Source organism: Megascapheus bottae, chromosome 2 (assembly GCF_031878675.1).
Source record: "Megascapheus bottae isolate mThoBot1 chromosome 2, mThoBot2.hap1, whole genome shotgun sequence".
NCBI classification, from domain to species: domain Eukaryota; kingdom Metazoa; phylum Chordata; class Mammalia; order Rodentia; family Geomyidae; genus Megascapheus; species Megascapheus bottae.
In genome coordinates this window covers 6,912,054-6,939,805 of record NC_143510.1, presented here as the reverse complement: position 1 = coordinate 6,939,805, position 27,752 = coordinate 6,912,054, and the positions used below count along the sequence as shown (strand labels likewise).

The window sequence follows — 27,752 nt, the reverse complement described above, 5'->3', positions numbered from 1 at the left end:
GCCTGGGAGGAGGCCGGCGGCTCGCTGCGGGATGCTGGAGGCCGCGCTGCAGCACTGGCCCGCGCTCCTGCGGAGCGGGGCGGCTTGAGAGGAACGCCTTTGTGGCTCGGGCTGCAGGCAGGGTCGCCGGGGACGATGATCCCGTTGCTGCACGCTGCGGTGCCCGGCCGGGCCAGGTGGACCCGCTCCGGGGCGGTCAAGCGGGCCGCCTGCCTGGTGGCCGCGGCGTACGCGCTGAGGACGGTCGAACCGTCTTTGGTCGGCGCTTGGCGCCGTCGGGCCCCGGCGGGAAGAGCCGAGCCGCCCGCGGGCCCGAGGGGGACCCGGCGAGGCTGCAGGGCGCAGGGGCGGCGGGCGGGAAGCCCGCGCCAGGGCTGAACGCCGATTTTTTCAGGCAGCTGCTGCAACTTCGCAAGATTCTCTTCCCCAGAGTCGTGACCACGGAAACCGGGTGGCTGTGCCTGCACTCGGTGGCTCTGGTCTCCAGGACCTTCCTGTCCATCTACGTGGCCGGTCTGGACGGGAAGATTGTCAAGAGCATCGTGGAGAAGCAGCCCCGGGCTTTCATCCTCAAACTGATCAAGTGGCTCCTGATCGCCATTCCAGCCACCTTCGTCCACAGCGCCATCCGGTACCTGGAGTGCAAACTGGCCTTGGCGTTCCGGACGCGTCTGGTAGACCACGCGTATAAGGCCTACTTCTCCAATCAGACCTATTACAAGGTGATCGACATGGACGGGAGGCTCACCAATCCCGACCAGTCGCTCACCGAGGACATCATGATGTCCTCACAGTCCGTGGCTCACCTGTATTCCAATCTGACCAAGCCCATTCTGGACGTCATCCTCACCTCCTACACCCTCATCCGGACCGCGGTGTCCCGGGGAGCCAGCCCCATGGAACCCACCCTCCTATCGGGACTTGTGGTCTATGCCACGGCTAAAGTGTTGAAAACCTGCTCTCCCAAATTAGGCAAGTTGGTGGCCAAAGAGGCTCACAGGAAAGGCTATCTGTGCTATGTGCACTCTAGAATTATAGCCAATGTGGAAGAAATTGCTTTCTACAGAGGCCATAAGGTAAGGTGGAATGGAAGGTAATGGGTGAAACGGGAGAAGGTTCAAGCAGCCTCTGCAGCAGTAAATGCCATCTGTTGTATTGGGTTTTTCACCACCGGTGGTGGTTGATGTTATTCCATACCCTCAAATGACATTGTTCAACTTTTATCTAATGTATGTGGAATAGAATGACTCCATTTGTTCACCTTTTATGTATTCTTGTCCTTCCCTAATCTCTCCCCCCCCCAAAAAAAAAAACCCTAAAAAAAAACGCAAACCAAGCAACCAACCCACGCTTCAGCTTCCTGGTATTCATTTTGTTAAGCAGTTAAGCTGCTCAGAGGAGTGACACCATTCGACTCTTCTTAGCTTAACATCCTTAGGTCAACTTGTTTGTGTAGATAGGCATACAGCCCTGTCTTGTCTGCGTTTTCATATATGTTTGTATTTTCTACATAGAGATAAGACATGGGCCCTTTGTCTTTCTGGTGTACTTCAGATAGACCTCCTTCCTTAGAACTTTAGATCCCTTTGATATTTAAATTTCTAGTAAAGCTGAAGACCTTGTGGTCCTTTTGAAATCACAGCTGTTAAAGAATTATAAACGGCCAACTTTTCTCGTTTCACTAGAATAGTTTCAATAGAAGGTCTACATCGTTTCAGTTATGCAGACAGAAGCAAAAATGGTCTCCAAAGCATTGTCTCTAAACTTTAAGTACTAACTTGGTAAGTGGTTCTAGTGTGTGAAAGAATTTGGTAGGTGAAAACTAAGAGGAAATACGTACTTGGAAACTCCTTTGCGTGGATGGCAAACGTAGCTTGGTATTATGCTTGGTTGGTGTTGCTCCTTCAACGTTCAAGAGAAGGGTTCCATGCTTTCGTGTGGGAGTTTTGACAATTCTGGGGTCTGCTCAATGATGGAGCCCCCAAGTCCTAGGAAATGTGTGTGTGTGGGGGGGTATAGAATGACATTTCCATTACTCTTAGTTCTTGCTCAGCACCAAATTCTGACACATACAAAAAGAGGACGTGAAATGAAATAGTGCAGCCCAAAAGCTGAACTAAAGAGGAAGCAAGTGAGGAGGAAGCAATTATGTAGGATGTTACCTTTCAGTCCTGAAGATGTCAGTCACTGCAGGCCCTTCAATCAATTAGCACAATTACATAAACCTGTCATGCCTGGTGGGCACCTCAGAATGGATGTGACATAGAGCAAGCATTTTGGAGGGGTTACATCTGAAATCTGATTACAGATGAGCTGGCAAATTAAATATTGAGGTATTCTAAATCAGAAGATGATAATTTAAGTATCAGGTAGATTTGTTTACTTTTTAGTGTAGCAATAAAGATCTGTTTAACAAAATCAGTCGAAAGAAAAAGTTTCAATGTTAGGACCTCTACTCCTGGTTGGAAATTGGCCTCATATATTGTATTACTGCTGATGTGTTTTTGTTTTTGAATCATTGAAGTTGATGATGTAAATTGCAGTCTGTTGTAAGTTTCTTGCACAAAAGACCATGGAGCTAATTAAAGATGTCTAATTATATATATACATATTGTCATGTGATTGTTTTTAGATACTTTTGGAGTGTTTGAGAATAATTTGCCTCTGTTTATTTGGGTCTTAGAGAATATAATGTAATCTTAACATCATAAAATTTGAAGCAGCAATTATAATTTGTGTATGTAGACATACTTGTATATATATGTATTTATATATTTACGCACATATACATACAGACAGATAACTATATCTATCTAGTAGTGTTGAGATTGAACCCAGGGTCTCATATTTGCTAGTCAAGTGCTTTACCACTGAGCTCAACCCTCAGTTCACTAGTATATATTTCACCATATTAACGTATTATCATTATATTTATGAAATGGCATGTTTTAAAAATAACACATATATAACCCAAACTAAATAATGCCTAATTCTAAGAGTAATCTGCATTTACTGGTAGACTTCACCCATAATGTTTACTGTAGTACTCAGAATGATTTAGTATGTCCAGAACATTGAGAGAAAAATCGTCCATTGCAGTCGATTTATTTTGCAGCTATTGCTGGATTAATTCTTATCTCTTTCCCTCTATAGGTAGAAATGAAGCAACTCCAGCAATGTTACCAAGCTTTAGCAGATCAGATGAACCTGATTCTGTCCAAACGCTTATGGTACATCATGATAGAGCAGTTCTTGATGAAGTATGTGTGGAGCAGCTGTGGACTGATTATGGTGGCCATACCTATTATCACTGCAACTGGCTTTGCAGATGGTGGTAATGAAACTTATACTTAATATTAAATATAGAGTGAACATGATATCTCTTGAAGCTATCCAGTTTGGCTAGTTTTGTGAGTGAAACCATATACAGAGTCATCATTCTGTGCTTATTGGTAGTCAGAAACAATGCCAGACAATATTCAGTAATGAGACCAGCAATGTGTGTGTGTGTGTGTGTGTGTGTGTGTGTGTGTGTGTGAAATCTGGAATATTCAGAGATCTCGATGCAATGTTGATGGCAGTCTGCCGTGAGCAACCTCAATTCATGCTCTAATTTTTTTAGTTTGCATTTCAATTTAAGTTACCGTTAGAAAGAATTGAAATACAAGTTCTCCTTGTGTTTAATTCTTTATAGTCCAGTCATATAAGTTTAAATAATACATTAATAACATGTATTAATAATAATATAAATACTCGATAACTCAATATTCCCATGAAAAGTAGGTTGGAATATTAGACAACCACAAGTCTTGTTTCAGAGTATGCTAACATCATGACCTTCCGTCTCTGCAGCTTGCTGATTACACAGATAATCTTCTTTGTGGCATGCTTTGTGCTTCTTTTGAAGCAGGGTACTCAACTATCACTGCCTCAGAAATCTCTGCAAACATTTTCCATCCTTTGGAATAACTAAGAAATGTAAGGACAAGAGAGAAACAGGGAATACATTATACAGTCCTCTGAAGACAATTTGGGTCTTCATTGTCTGGACAGAGAGGAATTATAGTCAGAACTCCATATCCATGGTGGGCATTCAAGAATTCAACCAACTAAAGATAAAAAAATACTTGAAAAATAAGTAAGTTTGATTTATATAGCCTGATACCATGGTTCATACCTGTAATCCTAAGATCTAGAGGATCCTGTTTCAAGGCCAACTCAGGCAAAAAGTTCATAAGATACCATCTCAACCAATAAAAAAGCTGGATGTAGTGGTATGCTTGTCATCCCACTAATGGTAGGAAACATAAAATAGGTAGATTACAGTCCAGACTAGCATAGGCAAAAAAAAGTAAGACCCTATCTCAAAAGTAACCAAAGCACAAAGGGCTGTAGGCATGGCTCATTAAGTTAAACTTCCTCCCTCATTAGTACAAGGTCTTTAATTAAAAACCTAGCTCCACCATCAAAAGAAAAAACATAGAAATTTTTATCTATAACGAGTATGTATAAGTAGCTTGTATTATGTTAAACATAACATAGTATAACACTACCTTTATTATTTAGACATTATAAATAATATAGATGTAATTTAAAGTATATAAGAGGATGTAAGTTATAAACAATTAATGCAGCATTTTCTATATGAGACTTGTGCATCTGTGGACTTATGTATTCTCAGGAGTAGGTTCTTGAAACCAATCCGTCTTCATCCCCCTGGGGATACCAAAGGATTAATGTATTTGAAGAAGCAATATTTTCTTCTCTTCTCCCTCTCTTCTTTCAAAACCACTTGACTGAAATTGACCATGGCATCAGGGAGTCAAGAAAAAGCATAAGCCTTACTTTGAATGAAAGATTTCTGTTCAGATGATGGCTCCAGTTCTTCCTATTAAGAACTTTTTCGTCGTATTAATTAAAACTCGATAAGGTACAGACCATGTGGTACTATTGATATACAGTAACAGTTACTAATTAGAAAACAAAAGACAACATGGAGAATAATGTGAAAGAAGCCACACTATTTTAGTGACTTATCACACACTATTAAAGACTAACAATATGATGAAACTGAATTAAAATTAAAACAAGTAAAAATAATATTTAGTGTTCCAAAACAGTGCTTCAACCCTGTAACCAATTTTTACAAAAACTTGTCAAATCTGAGTCATTCCTCTACTAAAAATGTTTGGCTTAGTTAACTAGGATGTGATACAAATATATGTAATATATGTATATATGCATATATATCACACATCTAAATTTCCTAATAGACAACTGAAGAATTGAATTTTATCTGTTTTTACGTATTGAAACTATGCCAGAGGGAAAAAAAGGTATCATTTAAAAAGTGTCCTGATGCTGGGACCTGAAGATCAATGTTCAAAGACTACTTAGGCAGAAAAGTCTGCAGAGTTTTATCTCGAATTAACCACCAAAAGAGTTGGAAGTAGTATGGTTCACGTGGTAGCTTTAAGTGAGAAGAAGCCAAACGAGAACCCAAGGCCCAGTGCTTAAGACCTAGTACTAGCATACACAAAACATATTGTTAGTACTTGTATTTTACACATTCACCTTTCATAAGTAAAAGAGTATTGGAGAGGAGAAAGACACTTAAAAACTTAAGGTTCTAAAATTAGTCTTACTAAGATATTTGGTAACATAGCCTTTCAAAAGTCATTTCTTACACTGATATTCTTTAAAAAGTTTGAGATATGGGCCAGGAGTTTGGCCTAGTGGTTAAAGTGCTTGTCTAGCATGCACGAAGACCCAGGTTCGATTCCTTGGTACCACATACATAGAAAAAAGCCAGAAGTGGTGCTGAGGCTCAAGTGGTAGAGCTCTAACCTTGAGAAAATCCAAGGACAGTGCTCAGGCCCTGAGCTCAAGCCCAGGACTGGAAAAAAAAAGTTTGAGATATTATGTATGATAAAGGCAATTCCAAGACAAGATTATAACGAAGTACTGTTAGCAGTGTTTGCTCTTATTAGAATACCCTGGGGTATCCAACACAGAATAGAGAAAATGCATCTATTAATGGTGACAAATTAACCCCATAGAGACTAGTAAAAAGTAAACAACTTGTGCAGAGAATCTAACAAGCTTGGTTAACAAGATGCAATAGGATGTTTAAAAATAAATCCTACCAATCCTGAAAATATCATATTAAAGGAAGGGTTTTAGATTGAAATTGTAAGTGAAACAAAGTATTTCTTGAAATTTCTCTTAAAAGAAAAAATACATATAGAGAAGAGCAATGCAAACTTCGTATGTAAGAAAAAAATGAAATCATATGACATTATTTGGAAATATGCTTTAATATTTTTATATTTAAAGATATATGTGTTTACAATGTTTGTGCATATGTATATATTTTACTACATACATTTTACCTACACTGGCCTAACACATGAAGATATTATTTCACTCAGACAAACTATTTTTTCCATATATTTTTATTGTAATTAATAGAAGGGTTACATTATATTCACCAGATAGAAAGAAGGTGCATTACTTCACAAACATTGATACCCTTTCTCATGCCTTGGTCCCTGTTTCCCCCCCCCCCCCAAGACAAAATATTTTTTGCGGGACTCTTACTTGGCACTTCAAGGTGAATACTCTATCACTTATACTAATGCCTTCAGTTAATTGAAGGTAAGGATCACATAGACATTATTTTTTTGGTCTGGGTTGACTTCAAGCCTGAATCCTCAAATCTCATGCTCTTCAGTAGCTGGGTATACAGTTGTGAGCCACCAATGCAACGTAAGTTAAAATGATGACTTATTTCAGAAGTTTTAGATCTTGGAATTATATACCATATTTCCTAATCTAGTGAAGACTAGATTAGACTAAATTTACCTTCATGTCCTTTATGTTAGAGATGAAGTACACTAAAGTATATATTTTAAGGCAAAAAGCAATGGAAAATGAGTCAGAAAAAAAGAGCAAAGAGAAAATAAAGGAGGGGAGGAATGGAAAAAGCAAGAGTGGGAAGCACACCACTGTTCCAATCTTGGTCTGCTAGTTCTCATCATTCATCCTTGGGGTGTTCTGCTTGGGAGGCCGTGGCTTTGGGCAGATCATTTGTTTTTTGTTTCAGTTTTTAAGATTAAAATCACATATGTAAAGCTTAGAACAGTGCCTGGCTCCTAGAAGATGCTCAATAGATGGTTGCTGACATGATTAGCTTTTTGCCATACCTTGCTACAGATGCTTATCAAGTAGGGAAAAAAGCACCTAAGGTATTGATCTTTATATCTAAGCAACTGGCTGTCTCTGTGATGTGTGAGTGTGAACTGGCACAGCAGGAGTGAATGAGAGACTCTGCTCCCAGAAATGGAGCCTGTATCCTCCCTAGAACCATGGGTGATGTTCTTACTTTTAAAATGCACCTTCAACATTGCTTGTTTAGTATCACTTCTCTATTCTGTCTCATAATCCAATAACAAATAAGTAAAATATATTGTGGGCAATTTGAATATATAGTAATTACATCTGTATTAAACAGTTACCATGGCATTAATGATGAGTACATTACATGTGTGCTGATCCTGGGGCTTGAACTCAGGATCTGAGCACTGTTTCTAAGCTTTTGTGCTTAAGGATAGCACCCTACCACTAGACCACTTCTGACTGGTGAATAATTGGAGATAACAGTGACATTGACTTCTCTGAATGGGCCGACTTCAAACCAAGATCCTCAGCTCTCATCCTCTTAAGTAGCTAAGATGACAAGTATGAGCTACCAGTCCCCTGCTTTCAGAGACTTTCTTTTAAAGCTGGGATTAGCTAAGCATATAAGTCATTACAGTTGCTCCTAGTACAACATATGTGCTAACAAGCAAATATGTCACTAACATGAGCCATACCAACACCCCAGAACATTCCATGAGCCTTCCCCAACCCCTGCTAGCTCCCCACACCTCCACCCAGCCACAGCCAAGGTATTCACCGAGCTGACTTTCTCACCAGTGGCTTTTCAACTTTATTTAAATACTATTATAACTATGTGTTCTTTAGGTACTAGCTTTTTTCCCCTCAACATTATTTTTATGAGATTCATCAGTGTTATTGAGAATAACTCAAATTCCTCTATTCTCACCACTAATACATTTATTCCTATTTTACTATTTTTATCTTGAGGATAGACATTTACATCATATCCAATTTTGAGAATATTAGTACCAGTCCAGGGACTTGAACTCAAAGCCTGGGCACTGTCCTTGGATACTTTTGCTCAAGCTAGCACTCTGCCAGTTGAGTGAGCCACAGAGCCGCTTCTGGCCTTTTCTGTATATTTGGTGCCGGGAATCAAACCCAGGGCTTTGTGCGTGGTAGGCAAGCATTCTACCACTAGGCTACACTCCCAGCCCCTAATGAATAGTATGTACTTTATTTTGTGCCTTCATCTGCTAGACTATGCTATAAAAGTAGTCAGTGTCAGTGATTTTGTTAGTCTTTTCTAAAATAGCTTTTCCAGTGTACATTCCAATGAACAGAATGGGAAAGTTTCTTTGTCATTATTTGATATTGTCTCTCTTTTTTGTTGTAGACATTCTTACCACCATACAGTCTTATACTCTGAATAAAGGAAGTACTTTGGCACGTGTGTGTGTGTGTGTGTGTGTGTGTGTGTGTGTGTGTGTATTTTGTGAGGATACTAGGGATTCACCTATGCACTCTGTTACTTGAACCAGCCCCTATTGTGTTGGCTATCCTCAGGTAGAATCTCATTTTATGTCTGAGCTGGCCTGGGCTGTGATCCTCCTATTTGTGCTTCCCTGTGCCCAGCCACTGGTTGAGATAGAGGCTTATAAAATTCTCTGTGCCTAGACTGGCACTGAACCACAATATCCAGAGTTCTGCTTCCCAAGATAGCTAGCATTACAAACCTGGGCTAGTGTGCTTGGCTCACTGAGGCCGCCTATATTGTGAAGTGTCTCTTGTGCCTAGTTTTAATGTTTATCTGTCAAATTTATTATGTAATGTAGACGTCTTCTGCTAGAATTGTATACTTGTATACTTCACACACATAATCTCAGTGTCATTTCCTACTCTTAAGTTGTCTTATTGCTATTGATAGTGTCTAAAGGAAGTTTATAATTTATTGGTACTTTTCTTTGTGATTGGTAGTTTTATATCTTAGTTAAGAAATATTTGCCTAACCAAAGGTCATAAATGTTTTTCTATTTTATGTTCTAGAAATTTAGTTGGTTTTTCATTTCACATTTAGATCTTTAGACCATTTAGAATTGATAATTACATATGGCATGAGTTAAAGCTATATTTTTTGAGATTCATCAAGATGACAAAGACAAAAAGCAAACAATGATTATAAGTCAAATTATAAGTCAAAAAAGTACAGAGGAATCATATTACTTTATATTAAAAACTAAGGTACGTAATTTCTAGAACAGTTAAAGCTTTGTAAAATGATGGAATAGAAAGTATAGAATTCTCCAATATCCTCTTTCTAGTTTTTTCCTCTGTTCTTTACATCCTATCTTAATGTGGAATATTTGTTGTATGGAATATTTATTATAAAGGAAGAACCAAGGCCTGGACTTGGCCTAGTGGTGGAGTGCTCACTTAGCATGCATGAAGCTCTGGGTTCAATTCCTTGGTACCATGTACATGAAAAAACCGGAAGTAGCACTGTGGCCTAAGTGGTAGGGCGCTAGCCTTGAGCAAAAAGTGTCCAAGGACAGATCCTAAGCCCTGAGTTCAAGCACCAGGACTGGAAAAAAAAGATGAACCAATATTTGTATAATATTAACTAAAATCTATAGGTTCCATTAAGGTGCATTCTTGGTGTTGTCCAGTTGTAAGGGTTTTGATAAATGTGTTTTAATATAACATTGGCCCAAAATTCTTTCTTATCCTCTCAGTGAAAAATCCAGTTATGGGACTAGTTTTCAATAGATATTACCCTCAAAATTGAGAAGTAGCAGTAAAACACATAGAATCTTTAACTTTTCTATAAAGTAGATAAAATATATGTGGCAAGGAAGGAAAAATGTGTTGAGTTAGCATACAGAATAGGTGAATGATTTTAGGTCATGGATCTCTCTTCTCTTCTTTGCCTCTCTCTCTTCCCCTCCCCTCCTCTCTTCTCTTTCCCCTTCCCCTCATCCCATAGAAAGAAAGACTTGAACTTACTAGCCTTCTACTCCTAATTCCTGAATGCTTTGCAGGCAGGTGTGCCATGCCTGGTCTATAGATTTATGTCTCTGACACTAATGAATCTGTCCTTTTCACCAAGGACAGGCTGATGGCTATGACATGTATGATAAAATATTACTGGCACTGCTTTCCCAGTACATGTTGGATGAAATCCATGAGAAACTATTTGTTCATGGCTAAAAACATGAAAAGAACCCAGTAGGAACAAATCAGCCAAGAAAGTGAAAATAGCCATTTCATATCGGCTAGTAGTCCAAATGTTATTTTTGTTCTTCTTAGCAGAGATTGCCATGAAAGCTCCTGGACAAAAGCCTTTTCATTTAAATTCATAAAAACCCTAGGATTTTAGATCATTAGGCAGTTTGGGCTCAGAGAGTTTATATTCTCCATGTTTTCACAGATATAGCAATTCACTGCTTTGGTAATTTGCCATGAATCCTATATTTTGTTTTGTTTTTGTGACTAACTAAATCTTACCATATGTGTAACTGTATTAGTCACAATTTCTAGAGTTGAAATCTGGGTGCTGGTGGCTCACGCCTATAATCCTAGCTACTCAGGAGGCTGAGTTCTAAGATCACCATTTGAAGTCAACCTAGGCAGCAGTCTTTGAAACTCTTATCTTCAATTCACCACCAAAAGCTTAAGCTGTGGCTTACGTGGTATAGTGCTAGCTTTGAGTACCAGCAATGAAAGTCAGTGGCCAGGTCCTGAATTCAAGCCCTTGGACTGGCATATAACCACATACAAATTCATATTCTCCCCCCCTCTCTAACACACACACACATACACACACACACACACACACACAGGGAAATTCTAAAATTAGTGCGGTGGATGGACACTTGTAATTCAAGTATTTGTTGGATGAAGGCTGAAGGATCACAAATGTGAGGCTCACCTGGGCTGTATAATAAGATCCTGTAGCAAAAAGAAAGAAAGAAAGAAAAAGAAAGGGGAAGAAAGGCAACTCCTTTGTACAATGACCTAAATAAAAAGAGAAAAAACAAAGATTACATTCTTTCACCAATCTATTTTTCTTTCTTTTTAAAAAATTGCTGTGTCTTCATTGTAACAGCAGAAGGTTTCATTGTGACATTTCCCAAGCATGTGTACACAATCCTTGGTTCTATTCATCCATCACTGCTCTTGGCCCCTCTCCGCCCTTCTCTCCCATCCTCCCCAAGTAATCTCCTACTCTGTTCACACTACTTAGTCTTTGTTTTGTGATACTTGTTTTTGTGAAACTGGCTTATTTTATTTAACATAATGGTCTTGAGTCCATCTGTTTTTCTTTTGTCAGTCATGGGGTTTGAACTCAGGGCCTGGAAGCTGTCCCTGAGCTTTTGTGCCCAAGTCTAGTACTCTAACACTTGGAACAGCAGTTCCACTTCTGGTTTTATATGGTTAATGGGAGGCAAGAGTCTCACAGATTTTCTGCCTGGGCTGACTTTGTACTGCAATCCTCAGATCTGTCTCCTTAGTAGCTACGGTTATCGGAGTGAGACACCAGCACCTGGCTCTCCTCTGCTTTCCTACAAATGGTATAATCTTACTATTTCCAGTGATTGAATCAAACTCCACTGTTCATATGATGATAGGCACCTACCTTGATTCCATAATCTGACTATTAGGAATAGTGCTGTGATAAAAACTGGCATATAGATATTTCTATACTTAACTATATTTACACAGGATCATTTGAAATTCTACTTTTCATTGTTTTGAGGAACCTCCATGCTGAATTCCATGAAGTCCTTGACTGATTCATGTACATATCAGCAGACAGTACCAGTTTCTTTTTCCCGTATCTGTACCAGTATTTGTTGTCATCTGTTTTCTTGATGATAGCAATTCTGATGGGGTGAGGTGGAATCTCAGTGTAAAACTATCTCATAATAATATTGGAATAGAACTTACATATTTGTCACAGGAGCAGAATTTTTAATATAAAATATGAGGAAATAAATATCAAAGTGGCCCCAGAGCTATCTCACATCATTATTGATTTCTTCATTAATTTATAACACTTACTTTGGAATTTGGTTGATAATCTTACTGCAGGCCCAAATAGGGAAGGCTGAAATACTAACCTGATTCAATAATAGTACTAATGAGGCTAGGAATTGGCCTAGTGGTTGAGTGCTTGCCTAGCATGCATGAAACCCTGAGCTAGATTCCCTGGTACCACATATACAGAAAAATCTAGAAGTGGCACTGAAGCTCAAGTGGTAGAGTGCTAGCACTGAGAAACCCCAAGTGCCCAGGTCCTGAGTTCAAGCCCCAGGTCTGGCAAAAAAAATTAGTAATAACTAGAGAAGGTAATGATGCCACAAATGCAGCATTTTCTGTGGACATATATTCGACTAACACTTCATTATTATTTTACTTTTAACCCTGGAACATATTTTGTTGTTGTTGTTGATTGTGGGACTTGAACTCGGGCCGCCGCACCCTGTCCCTGAGCTCTCCAGCTCAAGGCTACCGCCCTGCTTTTGGAGCCACAGCAGATACTTCCAATTTCCTGGTGATTAATTGGAGATAAGAGTCTCTGGGCTTTGAACCAAGATCCTCAAATCCCAGCCTGCTGAGTATCTAGGATTACAGGCTTGAGCCACCATGCCCAGCTTATTTCCCACATTTTAAAGACTTGAAAACAAGTGTGGGGAAGGTGTCTTGTTCTATTTAGCTTCCTACTTTTCCATAAGTAATAGAACCTGAATTCATGCATGCCTCAATCTGATTTCTGGCTTTTAACCAATAACCTAACAGTGTCCATAGGTCCGTCAGTCCATCCTTCTATTCATTCACCCACCTCTTCTCTATACACTATGGAATACTATGTGCTAGGTCCTATACTGAATACTAGGGTTTAAGCATGAAAGGGTTTTGACCCTCAAGAACTGGTAATCCACTGGAAGAGACAAATAAGCCCTTTTCAGAAAAATCTATAATTAAAGTTAAGTTATGTTTTATTCCCCTTAAAGAGGAGAGTTAGCAAACTAAAGAGCCAGGCAATTTTAAAAAAGCACATTAATGTTGGAAGAAATAAACGTGCCAATACCAGAAGACTGACAGAATAGGGCAAAGTTTGGGATACATCTGAATCTTGAGAAAAGCAGAATCTAGACTGAAGGCCAGCTAGTTTGTATTTCTGTTAAAGAAACTACATCATGAATGTTTGTTATATTCACTAATAGTATTTATTGGCCACACCGGTAGTATCTTATTGCGCAGCTACAATGATTAGAGAAGACTGAATATATGAAAAATCAGAAATTACATGAAAGCAATCTCTCATTCCTCTAGATTTAACTGTCTTAGCTCTCCTTTTAGATGATAATAAAAGGAAGCTTCAAATAAAATCTATTTATTCAATACTCCATTTTAATAATTCATTTCATTTCTAGAAAATTGCTAATACTAATGAAATATTTATGGCTGTTTTCACCATTATTTAGTTGATCTAAAGTAATGCATGGAGCTACTCTGAAAAACAAGAAACTCAGGAGTTGTGTGATTGACTTTTAGATCTAGAGGATGGCCAGAAACAAGCCATGGTCAGTGACCGGACCGAAGCCTTTACCACTGCGCGCAACTTACTTGCTTCTGGAGCTGATGCAATTGAGAGGATCATGTCTTCCTACAAAGAGGTATTGGCCACTTCCTGTCGTTAAAGTAAGATAACACATAAGAAAATCAAACGAAGGGTAAATTTTCAAGTACACATAGTGTTTCAGAAATACCTTTACTCTATCCCAGGTTTTTTTCTTTTCTTTTCTTTTTGTTGCCAGTCCCGGGACTTGAATGCAGAGCACTGTCATTGGGCTTTCTTAAGGCTAGCACTCTACCACATGAGCCACGGCACCACTTAGGGCTTTTTCTATGTGTGTGATACCAAGGAATTGAACCCAGACCCTCACACATGCTAGGCAAGCACTCTACCACTAGGCCAAAACCCTGGCCCCTCTACCCTAGCTTTTAAGAGTACAGGCAAGGTTACGAGTGGCCCCTCCCCCATACATGTCGGCTGGTACATTGGTTGATTCTTCTGGTTTTGTTTTGTTGTTGTTGTTGTTGTTGTTGTTTTTGTCTGTAGAATTACTTATTTGCTTTTAAATTGAAAAAAAAAATCCCTCAGCTGTGGACTCTAGAACCTGCTTATATTTACATTCTTACATTTGTATTTACTAATTAGGTAAGCTTGGTTCATTTCCCTAAATCCTCTGGTATTTTTATTTACTCATCTGTAAGAAAGGGAAGATCAAGGGCTGCTGCTAGTTAATGAGTGTAGAGTACTGATGATAGTACATTTTCCTTCTTTTGTGGCACTGGGTATGGAACCCAGGGCCTTTTCACTGGCTAGACAAGCCCTCTACCACTGAGCCAGATTCCACAACCCTGGAACAATACACACTTTTGGCATTCAACAAATGTCAGCTAATAATACTTCCGTATCTTGCAAGCTTTTGCCATCCTTCATTGATAAAGTCTCAAACCATTTAGAAAGCCTCTTTCACCCCACCTTCCCTGCAGCTGGCATCTCCTTCTCTGTCTTTACCTGTGTCATCTGACCCACATTGTCCTGTTATCCTATTGACCTGGAGAAGCTTTGCGACAAGGGTTGTCTGAATTACCCTTACATTCCTAATACTCATTTTACTGTTTTGTGTAATATGCATGTGGCTAGGAAAAGTAAAGAATGGTAACAGACATGCATCCCTTAGGGTTAAAATTAAAATCACTTTATTCAACTCAGATTTGCCTCTGAACAATTATTATCGCAATTGATTATTCTTGTGTTTTTCACATCAATATAAATTGCTACAGCCATATTACAGATTTAGTTTCTAAGCTAACCTTGAGGCAACAAGATAATGCAGTTTTGGAATTGTATATTATATTTTATTTTAATATTAAGTGATAATTGAAATTAACTGACAAAACTTGATTCATCCATATTAAAACACTCTCAAGTTTAGGAAATGGTAACATTTAATCAGTCTAGGTTATCTCTAATCCAAAAAATGACTGAATTCTGCCTTAAATGCCTCTACTTGTTTTTTTGTTTGTTTTTTGTTTTTGCCAGTCCTGGGGCTTGAACTCAGGGCTTGTGCACTGTCCTTGGGCTTTTTCAAGGCTAGCGCTCTACCACTTCAGCCACCTGCACCACTTCCAGCTTTTTTTTCATATATTTTTTATTGTAATTAATAGAAGGGTTACATTATATTCACCACATAGAAGGTGCATTACTTCACAAACATTAATACCCTTTCTCACGTTTTGGTCCCCATTTCCCCTCCCCCATTCCCACCCCGCATCTAATATATTGTACATATGTCTATTTGGTTATTTGAAATAGGATAGGGAAGGGGGGAATCCAGCATTTTTTTTCTATGTATGTGGTACCAAGGAATCGAACCTGGGTCTTCGTGCGTGCTAGGCAAGCACTCTACCACTAGGCCAAACTCCCAGCCCTGCCTCCATTTATTTTGAAACATATAATTATACTTCTTAAAAGTTATGCACTAAGCCAGGCCCTGGTGGTTCACACCTATAATCCTACTACTCAGAAGGCTGAGATCTGAGGATTATAGTTCGAAGCCAGCCTAGGCAAAAAAGTCTAAGATGCTTATCTTCAATTATCCACCAGTCAGAAGTGAAGTTGTGGCTCAAGTGATAGAACACTAGCTTAGGAACAATGTGCCCAGGCCCTGAGTGCAAACCCCAGGAGTGGTGTACATGCATGTGTGTGTATACACACACACACACACACACACACACACACACACACAATGGAACAGTACTGTGTAGTGCTGTGGTTACACAGGCCATCGCTATGCCTTCTTTGTTGACTCCAGAGAAGCTGGATTCCTTTTATAGTCAGTTTCTGGGACAAGTCCTTTGACTTTTTTTTTTGGTTGATCATGGAGCTTGAAAACTGGGCCTGGGCACTGTCCCTGAGTTCTTTAGCTCAAGGCTAGTGCTCTACCTCTTTGATCCACAGCACCACTTCTGGTTTTTGTATTTTTCTTATTCAAATATTAGTCCATCTTTCTTTCTTTCTCTTTCTCTCTCTCTCTCTCTCTCTCTCTCTCTCTCTCTCTCTCTCTCTCTCTCTCTCTCTCTGTCTCTCTCTCTCTGTCTCTCTCTCTCTGTCTCTCTCTGTCTGTCTGTCTGTCTTTATTTCCCTCCTTCCCTCCCTCCCTCCCTCCCTCCCTCTCTTTCTCTTTGTTGGTCGGGGGGCTTGGACTGTGGGCTTGGGTGCTATCCCTGAGCTCTTCAGCTCAAGGCTACCGCCCTACTTCTTGAGCACAGCACCACTTCAGTTTTCTAGTGGTTAACTGGAGATAAGAGTCTCATGGTCTTTCGTTCCCCAGGCTGGCTTTGAACCTCAAACCTCAGATCTCAGCCTCCTGAGTAGTTAGGATTTCAGGCATGAACCACCTGGCCCAGGCCCATGTTTCTTTTGAATACAGATTTGGTTAAGATTTAACTTTCTTTTTCTCTACTTTCAAATATAAAACTCTCTTTAAGGCATGGTCCTGGAAATATAAACACAACTAAGTAGACATAAAAATTTATGACTGTAGACATAATGTTTTATTACATAGATTAATATGTATATATGACATACAAAACCCTCAGCCTAATTTTAATTATGTTCTAAAATCTTAAGTGCCAGTGATTGTATATAGAGATTCCCTTCTTGAATACTTGTTTGTTAAATACGTTATTTGAAATATGATGTCAAAATCAATGTTAATAAATTCTTTAATAAAAAAACTCTTTAAGGTAGCAGTTTAGAAATTATCCTTTTAATAGTTATTAACATAAGCAAACAAAAATGAAATGGCAGTGTTATTATTTTCATTCAGTAGATAGCTTTTTATGGGGAGGGTCGGTCTTAGAGTTTGAACATATGGCCTTGTTCCTGTGTGCAGGTACTATCTAATCCCTGACTTTCTAATACTATGGAAAGGAAATTTGTCGTATGAACATGGGCCATGACAGAAGTATGGTAACAAGATCCTTAAGACTCATTTCTCATTTTGAAGCTTAACATTCATTATGTGTTTTAAAATCCCAATGAAATTTGCATTAATACAGGTTGCATTACTTATGCCTATAGTCTTAGCTACACAGGAGTCTGAGGTCTGAGAATCATGGTTCAAAGTCAGCCCCAGCAGACATCTGTGAAACTCTTACCTTCAATTAACCACCAGAAGTGGTGCTGTTGCTCAAGTGGTAGAGTGCTAGCCTTAAGCAAAAGAAGCTCAGGGACAGTGCCCAGGCCTTGAGTTCAAGTCCCAGGACTGGTATGCCCTTGTGCATGCATACACACACACACACACACACACACACACACACACACACAATTACATTGATATCTAGCTTTATTATTGCCTTGGGTAAGCTTTTAAAAATCTTTTACTGACATTTGTTATGAAATGTATTATCTACTTCTCATGTATAATAAAATAGAATCTTTAATGTTATATCAAGCCAGGCTCTCTTGGCACACACCCGTAATCTTAACCTGCTCAAGAGACTGAGATCTGAGGACTCCATGAGAGTCTTATCTCCAATAATTTACATAGAAAAAGCTAGAAGTAGCATTGTGGCTCCAGTGGTTGAGCACTCACTAGCTTTGAGCAAAGGAAGCTGAGACACAGCGCCTAGACCCAGAGTTCAAGCCCCAGGAATGGCAAAAGTAAAAATAAAAAATTACATCAAGAAGCACCTATAATCTCCTACTTATTTTAAAGCTTATGGTGGATATAGTAACTTAATTTTATCGCTTCATATTAATTTTAGGTCACTGAATTAGCAGGCTATACTGCTCGAGTGTACAATATGTTTTGGGTGTTTGATGAAGTGAAGAGAGGCATTTATAAAAGAGCTGCTGTCATTCAAGAGCCTGAAATTCAGAGCAAGAATGAAACTAACATAGAATTACCCCTCAGTGACACACGGGAAATTAAAGGTATGAAACCCAACTGCTTTTTATACTTTTCTTATATTTAAGTATTATTTTATCAGCAGAACTAAAGAGATTTTTTAATATTTATAAGGGACCAGTATTTATATAAGCAATGTTACATAAGCTTCAATCCCTAAAATGAGCACTGCAGTGTGAAGAGCAGTAACTAGATACCATAAAAATATTATACTACTTTTACTTAAGAAAACATTTCCAGAATTTTATTTAGAAACATTTGGCTGAATAAATGATTTGCTCGTAAAATTCAATTGCCAAATCGAATTAGAACAGATGTCAAATTGTTTTTCATTTTTTTCTGTATCTAAACTTGTTTGGTCACTATGTATGAAAATATGTTATCCAATTTCTTTTTTTTTTGCCAGTCCTGGGCTTGGGCTCAGGGCCTGAGCACTGTCCTTGCACTTTCTCAAGGCTAGGGCTCTACCACTTGAGCCACAGCACCACTTCTGGCTTTTTGCTATGTATGTGGTACCGAGGAATTGAACCCGGGTCTTCGTGCATGCTAGGCAAGCACTCTACCACTAGTCCAAACTCCCGGCCCGTTATCCAATTTCTTAATTCTGTTTTTGGAGTTTTTTTTTGTAAGAAAGAATGATTCAGGGAAAATTGGCTGTTAAAAAATATGACTGAGCTATGAAGATTGCATTTAGCTGTGTTATCATAATGATGTTGACATTGCACTATTATAAAATAATGCTTCTCAGAAAGATTTCCTAAACAGATGTGTCAAAAATATACTATATGTTATTTAGTATTAGTATACTAAATAGATGTGTCAAAAATATTAAACATCATTTCATATCTTTATATTTTCCTAGGAGTTGTTAACATGAATTTTCTGTATCACTACCTCTACCCATTATACTACATTATACCTTGAGCTATTTAATTAGCAGTAAACTGTGATAGCTTTTGTAACTTAAGCTCATCCTTAATTATAGGAAAAGTTATTGATGTGGATCATGGAATTATATGTGAAAATGTTCCCATAATTACGCCAGCAGGAGAAGTGGTGGCTTCCAGTCTAAACTTCAAAGTAAGATGATATTCACAAACTCTCTGATTGTTGCTGTCACACTGGTACATAGGTTTTAACTCAGAATTCATGTCCCTTATGTTAAATGCTTGGAGGAGTGTGAAAGGAGGAGAAATCAAGAAAGATATGCATAGTGGCTCAGGCACAGAAACAGTTACCTTCTAGGAGCAGAAAGAAGATAAATTTCTGCTGCTTTATTATCAGGTTGAAAATCAGTGCCCTGAGAGCCTATGCCAGGTAACATAGGGGAGCAATAGAAAAATTCTTTATAAATTAATATATGAAAATACTAGTTTTCCTTACAGAAACTGAAAAATAATGGGACTATTGTAATATGTTCAGTAATCACATTTACGATTAGGAGAAAGCAGCAGAAGTTACACAGAATTAAATTTGGCTTGGCTTTCTTTGGAAAATAACCAATTATTTAATACTTTTTATACCACTTGTGCCACAGCTACTCTCCTGGCTTTTTGCTGGCAAAAACAAACAAAAAACAGTCTCATGGATTTTTAATTAATTAATTTTTTTCTTTTTTGTCAGTAGTCTTGAACTTTGGGCTTGGGTACTGTCCCTGAGTTCTTCAGCTCAAGGCTGACACTCTACCACTTGAGCCACAGTGCCACTTCTGGTTTTTTGGGTGTTAATTAGAGGTAAGAGTCTCATGGACTTTCGTGCCTGGGCTGATTTTGAAGTGGGATCCTCAGATCTCAGCCTCTTGAGTAGCTACGATTACAGGTGTTAGACACTGATGCTCAGCTCTCATGGATGTTTATAATCAAGGTGACTTTGAACTGCTATCCTCAGATCTAGTCTCCTGAGTATAGAGAGGATTGTAGGCATGAGCCACTAGTGCTCAGTTAGTATGAATATTTGGCATAAGTTCTCTGGCTTGCTGTTCACAGTATGCAGTAAAAAGCATTTTCACTTACTGAATTTTCTTCTACAAGTGGTATTTTTAATTTTGGAGGTAGAATAAAATAGAATGACAATCCTTTCCTCTAGAAAGCTATTTATTTTAAATCAATACAGGGGCAACAAAACTTTCTATTATATTTTACATAAAAATATAACTCTCTAAGTTAGAAATCAATAATTCTAAAAGAGGAGTACCTTTTAAAATATTTTGTGAATGCAGGTCTCGGCATCGTATATATATCTTTAAAATGTCACTTGGGAAACATAGAAACTTGTATAAATTCAAACTTCCTTAATCTTGTCTAGTGAAAGAGTAGGCATATCATAAAATGAGTTTATTCAAGGTTTGTTGCAGGATTTTCTTTGATACGATGCCCTTCATCTTTGAGTTTTCAGTATTGAAAATTCCTTGTCACTGATGTTGGATATTAATATCCATTCACTACAAAGCTACAGCTACAGATAACCTGAAGATTTTTTTGCCTCTCATGCTTTCATATTGTATTCTTGTTGGTTTTCTCATTGACTATAAAAACTATTTGTTCTTAGGAAAAAGCAAATCAACTTTAAATGATGTTCCTTTTCCTTATTCACAGTATCTTTAACTTAATACAGTAATACACCTTCTTCATCCTACTGAACATAGTAGATGTTCATGAAATTTATTCAAACTTAAATTTAAAAATATGATAAACAAGCCTGGCAACAGTGGCTCATGCCTATAATCCTAGCTACAGATGAAGCTGAGACCTGAAGGATAACAGTTTGAAGCCAGGCCCATACAGAAAAGTTTGTGAGTCTCTGACTCTAATTAACGAACAATATACTGCACTGAAGGCTTGGCTCAAGTGGTAGAGTGCCAGACCTAAGCAAGGAAACCAACTGGAAGCATGAAACCTTTGACTCACGTTCAAGTCACAGGAAAAAGTAATTAATAATTAAAATAGAAGAGCTAGTGCTCACACCTGTAATTCTAGCTACTCAGGAGACTGAGATCTGAGAATCACAGCTCAAAGACAGCCCAGGCATGAAAGTCTGTAAGAGACTTTTATCTCCAATTAACCATCAGGAAACCGGAAGTGGCTCTGTAGCTCAAGTGGTAGAACCACTGGCATTGAGCTGAAGAGCTCAGGAATAATGCCCAGACTCAGAGTTCAAGCCTCGTGACCAACAAATACAAAATAAAAGAAAGCATCTAAGATAATATTTTATCATTGAATACTGTAAAGCATGAAATATTTATGTATGTAGAGAATGACTCACTTATATATGCATATATAAGTGCATATACATGTATTCATGTGTATGTATGTGCATACATACAGTTTTCCCATCAGGTATCTTGTAGTAATCAGTTTCAAGACACCTTGTGGTTATCAAAATTTGTTGATACTCAAGTCCCTCATATAAAGTGGTGCACATAAGCCAGGTGCAGTGGCTCCTGCCTGTGCCCTAGCTACTCAGGAGGCTGAGATGTGAGGATCACAGTTCAAAACCAGCCCAGGCACTAAAAAGTCCATGTGACTCTTGTCTCCAATTAACCACCAAAAAACCAGAAGTGGCACTGTGCCTCGAAGGGTAGGGCAGTAACCTTGAGCTGAAGAGCTCAGAGACAGTGCCTAGGCCCAGAGTTCAAGTCCCATGACCAACAATAAAATAAAATAAAATGGCACATAGAAAAACATGTCTGTTTTTAGAGCAGGTACAATTTTTTTCTCTTTAACCCACAGTTATTGTGTTCTCAATTCTAGAACTTGTGAGTATTGAGAACAGACTACATATATTTTCTCATCTTAGTTTTGGTAAATCTATTTTCTACATCTGTGAACAAAACAGAATTTGACTCAGACTGGACTTTTTTTTTTTTTGCCAGTCCTGGGCTTGAGCTTGGGGCCTGAGCACTGTCCTTGGACTTTTCTCAAGGCTAGAGCTCTACCACTTGAGCCTCAGCACCACTTCTGGCTTTTTTTTTTCTATGTATGTGGTACCGAGGAATCGAACCCGGGTCTTCATGCATGCTAGGCGAGCACTTTAACCACTAGGACAAATTCCCGGCCCCAGACTGGACTTTTTGTGATGGCTGAAATGCAAAATTGGTTACTTTGGCTCTTCAGAAAACTGTGCTTTACAGAGTAACAGTTGAATTTTTACACTTAATATAAAGCAATTATTTTTGCAGTTATTTTTACATTCAATATAAATCTTAATCAACTATTAATATGAAATTTACTGTATTTTAATGCAGATGTCATAATTTCTCTCATGTGATTGTATCACCTTGTATGTGTAGTTATGTGATAATAAAAGTTCAGTGAAAACATTGGAAGCCAGGCAATGATAGGATCATGTCTATAAACCTAGCTACTTGGGATGCTGCGATCTGAGACATCTTGGACAGAAAAGTGAGAGTTTTATTTCTAATTAACCTGCAAAAAGCCCGAAGTGGAGTTGTGGCTCAAGTGATAGAGTATAAAAAGGATAAGTGCAAGTCCCAGTATTGGCACAAAAAAAAATTTGTTCTAAGAAATTCATCTTCTTTGCAATTAAATTATGCTGCTTTTCATTTTAGATACTAATTAAAGCAAAACTGGAGATTCTCAACCTTGGTCCATTTTTCTTTGATTTCTTGTCCATCAGAGGTCATGTGATTGAATGTTCTCAAAATTTTTACAAAAGCACTTTTAAATGCTGCCAAAATAATTTTAAATATTCTAGTTTTTAATTTGATTTCTCACTTTAGGTACAAGAAGGAATGCATCTTTTGATAACCGGTCCCAATGGCTGTGGGAAAAGTTCTCTCTTCCGAACTTTAAGTGGGCTCTGGCCTGTATATGAAGGGACCCTCTACAAACCACCTCCTCAGCACATGTTCTATATCCCACAAAGGTAGGTCTCCCCACCCCCCCTCTCTCTATGTATATGTGTATAATATATATATATATATATATATATATATATATACACATCATCCAGGGCTGGGAATGTGGCTTAATGGTAGAGTGCTTGCCTAGCATGCATGAAGCCCTGGGTTCGATTTCTCAGTACCACATACACACAAAAAAAGCTGGAAGTGGCACTATGGCTCAAGTGGTAGCATGGAAGCCTGAGCAAAAAGAACTCAGGGACAGTGCCCAGGCTCTGAGTTCAAGCCCCAGGACTGGCAAAAAAAATCCTTTCACTCTTAATTTATCTTCATTCTTCACACACTCTTGGATTGATAAATCTCGTGGATATTTTCACTGAAAGATCTACTAAGGAAATAAAAATTCAATCACCCCAATTTGATTATAATAGTTTCTGGCACAAAATTGTTACTTTTTATTCTCACATCTGGTGAAATATAACGAATACTCAAGAACTATAGACGTTTGCCTGAGGGATTAGCAAACTATTGCAAAGGATGGACTGCCTTAGATGTGAAATTCTCACAAAGTCCTGAGTATTCAGATAGTTTACCTATCTCTCCATTAAGCTTGTCAGCATTCTTCCACTCTAAAATTGCCCATTAATTATTTATTTATTTATTTGTATTTTTTATTGTAATTAATAAAAGGGTTACATGATATTTGCCAGATAGAAGGTGCATTAATTCACATACATTGATACCCTTTCACATGTCTTGGTACCCATTTCCCTTCCCCCCCACACCCCTCACCCGTCTTGGTTTTCCCCCCTTCCCTATCAAATTTCAAATAACCAAATACAAAGAAATTCAATATATCAGATAACAAAGTGAGATACTATACCAATATGAGATAACCAAGGGACAGCAAAGGAGATGAGAGACAACATAGTACATTAAGGACAACAATCATTCGTTATATGGCTTTTGTTTCGATATCCTGGAGGTCCTTTCAATTAGCTTCATACTATATGGCCTTAGTATCAAGATTTTGCTCTATTGCAGATCTCTACTAGTAGAGCCCAAGGTTTCTACTGATTATGACGAATGAGGGAAACCATTGAGCCTAAGTTCCTTTGAGTCTGGCTTACTTCACTTAATATGATTTTTTCTAAGTCTTTCCATTTCCTAACAAATGGGGCGATGTCATTCTTTCTGACAGCAGCATAGAATTCCATTGTGTACAAATACCACAACTTGTTGATCCACTCATCAACTGAGGGACATCTAGGTTGGTTCCATATCTTTGCTATGGTGAATAGTGCTGCAATGAACATTGTTGTGGTAGTGGATTTAGTATGCCCTTGTTTCTGGATGGTTGGGTAAATGCCAAGTAGTGGAATTGCTGGGTCATAGGGGAGTTCTATGTTTAGCCTTTTGAGGCACTGCCACACTGCTTTCCATAGTGGTTGAACGAGTTTGCACTCCCACCAACAGTGTAGTAGTGATCCCTCCTGGCCACATCCCCTCCAGCATCTGTTGTTATTTGTTTTCCTGATCCTGGCCATTCTAACTGGAGTGAGGTGGAATCTTAGAGTTGTTTTGATTTGCATTTTTTTTATGACCAGAGATGTTGAGCATTTCTTCATGTGTCTATAGGCCATAAAAATTGCCCATTTATGTTGAAGAGTTTCTGGGAAAAGTATTATGACTGTGCTTCATGAGTAACAATTTTAAGTATTTTAATTAAAATTGGTTTAAAACTGAAAATGTTGCCATAGGGAAAGAACATTTCTTCCTCTGATGTGTTCAGCTGTCTTCCCTCATAATGCTTTGGAAGTGCCACACACAATGAAACAGAGGCAGGATTTTATTTATTTTTTGATAAGATGAAATGGGGCTTGAACAAAAGGCATTCTTCATGTACTTCTGGACCAGTAATTTTTCCATGCTTTATTACTAAGGGTTAAATAACCTTGAATGATAAAAACCAAATGAGACAATAAGGCCCTGAGTTTAAGTACTAATATTGGTGCCCAAGTGTGCATGTGTATGCACACACACTCATGCACACACACTCATGCACACACACACACACACACACACACACAGAGAGACACACACACAGACACATCCACAAAGTTCAAATTTCAGGAATTATAGTAAGTAGAATATTCTTAATTTTGTACTCATGTTGTAAGGCGTAGAATCATGAGGAAAAATGGTCTCAATAATATCTGTTCTCTTAAGGTAAATCAAAGTATATAGTGAATTTAATATCTTAGCTCTTGTAGAGTCTGTATTAGTATGAAAGAAACAGTTCTTGACTAGACCTTTTTGGCCTTACTGACTTAAGAAATTTCCAAGCAATGAATAAATTTTTAAAAGTGCATGTTTGCCCAAAGGGAGACCTGTTATTTTGCAACAAACAAATAACTTACTTGTGAAACTTTTCCCAAGCAAAAAGGTCAAATGCAACCTAGTTAAGAAGAAAAATAAGAGAAAGATGTCTACATTTGAAAGCTAAACTGTTTTAAAATAATTAGTTTATAGTCATTTTTACCTTACTTCTGTAGTTCTTAGGATCATGAAAATTTGCAGTATATGTTTACATTTTCTAATAAGATCTCTTTTTTTTTGTCAGTCCTGGGCTTGAGCTCAGGGCCTGAGCAATGTCCTTGGACTTTCTCAAGGTTAGAGCTCTACCACTTGAGCCTCAGCACCACTTCCGGCTTTTTTCTATGTATGTGGTAGCAAGGAATCGAACCCAGGCCTTCGTGCATGCTAGGCAAGCACTTTAACCACTAGGCCAAACTCCTGGCCCCATAAGATCTCTTTTTAAAAGGTATAAGTTTATTTAAATGTGTATGTAAACTGAAAGAGGTTTATTTCTTATACTTTAAAAGCTGGTATTTTCTCAAGTAAAATTCAAGGTAATTTTATATGCAATACAACTTATTTTGAAATATGTGTCAGGAAATAACCTTCTGTTCTTAGGCTGTTTTCATTAATGAATATCTTAATTGAGTTTTATATTACTGTATAGCATGGGGATCTAGATTAATTTCTTGTTTGGCAGGGATAAAAAGGAAAAAATCAATATACAAGTGAGGCAAATGTCAACTGCACAAGTCAGAAAACAAATTTCACAGTTCACTTTTTATTTAAGTTTTATGTAATACTTCCTGGTAGGTAACGGGTGGCTATCTGTGCATTGATCAAATACAAAAGTACATGAATAGTTACTGCATGTAGAAAATTGAATCGTTTTTATAACCGTAGACTTCTAATAGTACCACTCAGTATACAAAAGGAAAACATTCTTGTTAGACATATTAAGCCACTAAACCCTGAACAATTTCTTAGTATGTGTTAGATATTCAATAGATATTTGCTGAGAGAAAAACATCATATTTAAGGCTACTTACTTTTTAACCAGCTCTGTGCACGTGTGCTAACACACACACACACACACACACACACACACACACACAGAGCTATTGGCAGTTTATAAGCTGGGTCACCTAAATTTCTGGGAAATTGTGCAAGCATGTGTATGTTTTCCCAGTTGGAGTCTCCTGATATTTTAGCAATGTTAATAATGAGAACCAGAGAAAATAAAACTTGGGTGTAGGCCAAGAGTACAGAGATGTGCTATATTAATGTAATTTTGAGACACTCTTGCCTCACCCATCTTAATTAATGGTAGAATATAATAACTACAGGAACATGTGGGAAAAGCCCATCTCATCTACAATGTAGACTAGCACTTTACATCCCTGGGATGACAGATGGCAAAATACTGAATGGTGTTCAGATAGTATCTTTGAAAACTATTTTGACAACTGTCATCTGTTAGAGACTGCATTTCCTAAGCAAAGTGATTATCCTGCTTACACTGGTGAGTAGGGTTCCTTGCTGGAGTAGCAGCCCTGACCGTCAAGCAAAGCCTTTCCCTTGAATGTCGGTACTGTTTTGTCAATTCTTTTTTTTTATTTTTTTATTGTATTTAATAAAAGGGTTACATGATATTTGCCAGATAGAAGGTGCATTAATTCACATACATTGATACCCTTCCACATGTCTTGGTCCCCATTAACCTCCCCCCCCACCCCCCCTTCCCTGTCCAATTTCAAGTAACCAAATACAAATGTATCCAATATATCAGATAACAAAGTGAGATATTGTGACAATATGAGATTCTTAGTGTGGTATCTCTCTGCCTTCCAAAGTCCCTAGATGGAACTGTGAACCTCTGCTCTTGATTCCACTCCCCCAATAACTGATGGCCCTTCCCTAGCTCACTTATCCCCAGTGAGCTTTCGTAATCAGCTACCAGAGCTCCACAAGTCAGCCTTCTGTGCATTTATTTAGTTCACCTTCTAACAGAACAGAATGTGCTACCCATCACCAAAATGAGAACCGGAAGTAGCTGCCAGCGAGGAGAAGGAAAGACAGGAAGCAGTTGGTGTCTACTAACAGGAGGTCACAAAGTGCAGCCTTCCTCTGTACTGCAGAGGTGCTCTTTCATTCACCACAGGACGTCCACCACTGTGTAATTCTACCTCAGTTCTCCTCTGCTCATTACTCTTGGCAGAAATGGCTCAGGAGAGGATGTGTTTATTTTTTTTAATTATCTGTAAGTAAGTTGTACCAAGAGGTTTTTGTTCCAACATGTAAATTGATGAGTACGATGAATCTTGATCATCACTCCTTCCATCATGCTTTTCCATCTCTATGAATTCCACCCACAGCTCAAGTGA

At 38.3% G+C, this 27,752-nt stretch overlaps 1 protein-coding gene across 1 annotated transcript; it reads left to right on the top strand.

Annotated features, from left to right (window-relative positions):
- The first annotated feature begins 135 nt into the window (after window positions 1–135).
- LOC150066325 (ATP-binding cassette sub-family D member 2-like) lies at window positions 136–27,539 on the top strand. The gene is given in 8 exon segments (XM_090319991.1): window positions 136–250; window positions 253–1,076; window positions 3,154–3,334; window positions 13,720–13,841; window positions 18,007–18,175; window positions 19,135–19,229; window positions 22,888–23,033; window positions 27,379–27,539. Coding segments are annotated over 8 exon segments (1,695 nt in total). The 3' UTR covers window positions 27,422–27,539.
- Window positions 27,540–27,752: the final 213 nt, after the last annotated feature.